The sequence below is a fragment of the Apteryx rowi genome, unplaced genomic scaffold (genome assembly GCF_003343035.1).
Source record: "Apteryx rowi isolate R43461 unplaced genomic scaffold, aptRow1 scaffold_484, whole genome shotgun sequence".
Taxonomy (NCBI): domain Eukaryota; kingdom Metazoa; phylum Chordata; class Aves; order Apterygiformes; family Apterygidae; genus Apteryx; species Apteryx rowi.
In genome coordinates, this window is record NW_020450743.1 from 338,417 (window position 1) to 343,599 (window position 5,183).

Below are 5,183 nucleotides of genomic sequence, written 5' to 3' on the forward strand. Positions count from 1 at the left end.
GAAACTGGGGCACAGAAAAAGCAGTGGAAACTGCTAGCTCTTATTTGTATAGCATGGTGTTAGCAAGTGTCTAGGCTATCAACATGTCAAACACCTTTTCAGGCTCTCTTGGGAAGCTTAAGCTTTGCTTCATTCACTGATTACCTTTGGGCAGCAGACTGAGACATACTATAGACTGTAACATGGGAACATATGGGAGAAGTTACCCAAGGAAGTCTTATACACTGCATAGTTTGGTTTTTATTTTGGGGGGTGTCTTTTTTTTTCTCATAACATAATCCTTATTCTGACCACTGAATCTCCTGGGTGGCAGAGGGTAAATATCACCAGGTATTTCAAAGAGCATGCACAGAACTGACATGGATATTCTCTCCAGGGTGCAATAAACAGAATGACTGATCTACCACTAGTCAGATCTAGTAATGAAGATATACTATCTCACCTAAGCTTCAGAACAGTGAAGATCACACTTAGGAAAATGGGCCTTGCTTTGAAAAACCTGCAATAATAAGAAAGGACAGATGACATGGAAGGGTGTATAAACTGTTTAAAAAAAATGTTGTAGACTTTAACAACAGTTTCTCTGTCAAGAATGGGCATCTTTCCTTGCCCACCTTGGGCAAATATTAATGCTTCATGAATGATCATTTAAAATGCTTACAGTGCTTTTTCACATCAGATTTCTATAACACATCTCTTGTATCCTGGTCACTGAGGGAAAGTGTACTTAAGCTGATGGATGGACTCAAACTATGTGCTTCTGGCATAACACAGTAAAAGAAGCTGGAATGCATCCAGAAATAGTATAGGAAAGTATAACATGGTGTTGATAGCTAAACTCTGATCTATTAAATATGTTAACATTCTATATTTCTTGTCCTCCTAGACATTCTTTGACGGGGAGGAACTCATTTCTTCTCTAACAGAAGAAGCAAAGGATTCTGTAACTGAAAATGGAAAGAGCTGAAGAGGCTGTTTCGGATGAGGCAGAGACCCCCAAATCAGTGGCAAGTAGCAGCATGGATGCAGTTCCAGAATCAAGTGTGGCCCAGAAAGCTGTTGCTGATTTTCACACCTTTCTGGTGGAATCAGAGGATTCTGACGATGTTTTCTTACCTATGGATGATGAAGAACTGAGTGAGTAATTTATATTGACTCTTTGAAAAGAGGAAACATGACTGAGTTTGTAGAATAAACTGGTTTGATGCTAACTAGATCTAAGAGTTGCTTGATAATGGATTAAGCTTTCTACAGGTAACATCTGCAAAACAAATAACACTCTTGCTGTTGTGTGTAAGTGAGTTTTTCACAGAAGGGAAGCAGAACTAAAACTTTCTCCTTGCTTTGTGAAGCACTTGACTTTCCAAGCAAACAGCTAGGGAAAAGTTTGAGGCTTGTCAAAATTACTCAGTGTTTCAGGAATGTAATGAAGCTGCTGCTACTGTTAAGCACTGATTCATGCCAACATACTTGCGTGCTAAATTGAAGGTAATAAATATGGCTTCTATTTGATCAATGAAGTGGGGTCACTTCCTGAGTGCACTAACAGACTTGTCACATCCTAGCTATTCAAGGTAGGAGACTATTCACTCCTAAGCAGTAAAAATAAATTGTAAGCAACTTCTAACACAGGTGACAAAACCACCTTGGGCTTACAGGAAACTCCAAGACTAGCAGTCTAAACATGCAGTAACAGCTACTGCCCAACAGAACTGGTTTTAAGGACGCTTCAAAATTATGCTTCCCTTTAAAGAATATAGATGCTATATGGCATCCTACTGAGTGTAAATAGTTCTCTGACCATGAATCCTGATCCCAAAACCTCCCTGTAACTGACATCTGTGGTAAATGTGCAAGGGATCCAGAGTCTGGTAGCTTCCTCCCTTTACAATGGCTATTGTGAAGTTGTATGCTGCACTTACTTTAAGAAATTGAGTTAAGCTAACATTTTTCTCTGCTGGATTAAAGGATAGACTTTCACTGAAGATTAAACTTAATCATTTTGGTCTATAAGAGTTCACTGCCTAATGAGCATAAATCACTAATTCCTGCCTTGAGATATCCAGACTTTGCTTATCTTGTTATGGTTCCTGTGATGGCTGCATGAATCCTCATAGTAACATATCCATAGCATGTAGGATTAAAAATTGTTTGTACAGAAGAGACACACATGCATTAGCTTGTTCATCTCTGCCAGAATGGTATACAATCATCTAACAGCAGTCTGCATCTGTCCCTTAGGAAAAATAATATTTTTTTACTGCTTACAGCTAAGTTTGCAAGATCTCTGGAGAAGTCCGAAACTGTTTCCAGGGAGCAGGAACAACAGAGAAGCCGCTATGTGCATCTGGAATCTCTTTCTACCAAACTATACCATGGAGTCTACCAGCGCTCCCTGGTGAAAATGAAACAAATTGGGCAAAGCATGAAGGAATTCTTCTCCCAGCTTCAGCAAGCAATTGACCTGGTAATAAAGCATGCAGGGTTCTCAAACAGTGTCCAAGTTCAAGCCTCTCTAGTTAAGCTTAAACAGAACAGCATTTATTTCAGCAGTTCCCTGTTCAGTCTGTATAGGTATTGTATCTGGATAGCTACCAAGTGTCTAATATCTACTTCCTAATGAAGGATCTCACAGATTCAGCATATGTTGTCATTTCTGCCAAAAAAGATCTATTTTGATCAATTAATTAAAAAATCTTGTTAACAGTAACATGAATACAATGTCCCTGACAGGGTTGTGACAGTTGTGTATAAACTCTTTATATATAAACTGATAACTTCAGTCAAAAGGTTAAACACTTGTATATGATGTGTCTGGACATCTTATGTGTACATCCTGCTTGATATAGACACTTCTGTATACACATTAGCCCAGCTGTAAGTTAAACATTATATAAAGCTGTAAGCATGCAGTTTCTTGCACAAGGTACTTAATTTTTTTTTTCCTTTCCCTATTGGGAGGTGCTTAGTCAGACTAAAAGATGCAGACAGTGCTTTCAGGAACTCTTCTATTATAAATCATATACTGATAGCCTAAACTCATTTCTTACAACCTGAGTAGTAGTATAAATGTAGTTTTCCTTACTTTCTGCCTTTTGAGATTGTATTCAATATATTTTGTCTTCCCAATGGTTAGATTGACTGGTCCAAGGAATCTGTGGAGAAGAACCTTTCAAATGCCCAGGAGAAGCAAAAGCAGCTGTGGCTGGAATGGAGTAGGAAGCAGCCTGGTAGAAATGAGGACCTGGAGTCTGCCCAGCCAGAGGTACACCAGTGAGAAGCACTGCATGATATTATCCTAATACATAAGCATTGCTAAACTTGTATTGCAGCTCTTCTGTGTAGAACAGAAGTTTCTAAATCTCTAATACTTATTTACAGGAAATAGAGTCTTGTGCTCTGGCAGCAGTTTGCAGTACTATCCAGTTTTTGAAGGACATGTGTCTTGGTCTGATGCCTGGCATCCACAGTCTCCCAGATGACATCAAAGAGCAAGTCCACCAGATCAAAAACCACATTGAAGATGTTCATGCTTCCTTCTCTGCTGCCACATCCTTCCATAGTCTTTCTAGCAATGCTCTCTTTCAGAGTAGAGAGAGAGTAGCTAGAGGAAAGGAGTGTCTGGATGTCCTACTGGAGTACCTAATTCAAAATATCCCCCTTAAAAGGCATGTAGGAGTCTTCATTCCTTCCGAAAGTTCTTTGGAGGAGGAGGAGGAAGGCTAGATAACTTCAGCTGACAATATTTCAGACTTGATGTTAGATATCATTAATCATGTTTCCTCTTGGTAGAGTGGTAAGAATAGCTGGAAGAGTTAAATACAAATTGTGGTTTTCTCGGGTTATGTAAAAATGATATGGTTCATGACAGGTTCAGTACACCTAGAATTTATCTGAATGGTAAATCAATATCTTTATGTAAGGATTGATTTCCACACTCCCTCCTCCCCTCCCCCCCCAATGTCTACAGCCTTAACTCATATGTTCTGCAAGTATACATGCCCTATGTGGTCATTTTGTAGATAACTGCATGACAGTAGGATTTAGCAACAGCTAAGATGCTAGGAGGAAGAACTGACTCCTGTGCCTCAGTGAAGTGGCTAGCACCTGTAGTTGAGGGAAAATCACACATGCAGGGGATTTTTGTGTGTAGGGAGAGGAAACGGGTTAGTTCGCTTGTCTTAAAGTTTTTTCAGCATGAAAAACTTTTACATATGCTGTAAAACTTGTTCACATCCTGCCTAGCTAAACATCTGCTGTCAGCCAACAGAACACTGAACATTTAAAATGAGATTAATCTAACATGTCTGTTCCAAATTGTTTTCTGATTACTTGTAACAAAACTAATGACTGACCTCACAATATGTTAATATTAAAATTCTTTGTTTGAGACAACATTCTTGCTTCAGAGTAAATACTAACTGCGTTCTCAAGAAACTACCTAATTCTTTCAGAAAAATAAACTATCTGTGTGGGAGCAGTAGGAGGGAGGATAGAAATCCCCTTCACATAACAAATTTGCAAGCACTGGAGCCTTGTAAGAGGTCTTCTGTCCTAGGACAGTGGTATTGGAGGGTGTGCTGAGGGATGGGTATGGCTTGCAAGGCTACTGGCAAATTCTGGGCTACATCAACTCCCTTATCTTTTGCAGCTGAGGCTGTAAGTCTTCAAATATGTAGCAGGCTGCTGCCAGCTCCTGGGACAACTGCTGGCAGTCAGTCCATGATGTGTCTTCAGTCTGACTGTTCAATAAGCTGGCAGCCAAGGATTTTTTTCTCTATATATTAGCTTGCTTTAGATCAACTAGAAGTCCACATGATCTTTTTTTGGATAGAGACAAGGAAAAAGGAATAGTTATAAAACACATTCACTATTAATGAAATACCAAGATCAGAAGTGGGAAGAAAGGGTGTAAAAGCTAAGGACATGTAGATGAAAAGATGGGTGCTTCTATCACTGCTTTGCCTTTTGCTTGCAGTAGTAACTGAGATAGCAATATGTGTACAGACTTAAATTCTCATGTAATTCTTTGTCCTTCTCTCCATTTGCTTTCTTTGGAGTTGTCTTTAAACTGTTAACAAAAAATTCTTCTTATGGTACTACTCACTTGAAGACTTGTACAGTAGGGAGGAATGTAACAATTTGCCTGCAGATTATTGCTTCAGTAGGGAAAACTTAGCGCA

General features: G+C 39.2%; 1 protein-coding gene across 1 annotated transcript; it reads left to right on the forward strand.

Annotated features, from left to right (window-relative positions):
• Positions 1 to 953: 953 nt before the first annotated feature.
• Positions 954 to 3,726, forward strand: LOC112972346 (perilipin-3-like). The gene is made up of 4 exons (XM_026078726.1): positions 954 to 1,137; positions 2,271 to 2,467; positions 3,137 to 3,265; positions 3,382 to 3,726. Exons 1-4 carry the CDS (start codon positions 954 to 956, stop codon positions 3,724 to 3,726), a joined length of 855 nt encoding a protein of 284 aa, XP_025934511.1.
• The last annotated feature ends 1,457 nt before the right edge of the window (positions 3,727 to 5,183 follow it).

Bases quoted from the DNA above. Each gene is read 5' to 3' on its own strand.
- LOC112972346 (XM_026078726.1), top strand. From the start codon at position 954: ATGGAAAGAGCTGAAGAGGCTGTTTCGGATGAGGCAGAGACCCCCAAA. The intron at 1,138-2,270 runs GTGAGTAATTTA...TACTGCTTACAG, and splicing joins TATGGATGATGAAGAACTGA to CTAAGTTTGCAAGATCTCTG. The intron at 2,468-3,136 runs GTAATAAAGCAT...CCCAATGGTTAG, and splicing joins TTCAGCAAGCAATTGACCTG to ATTGACTGGTCCAAGGAATC.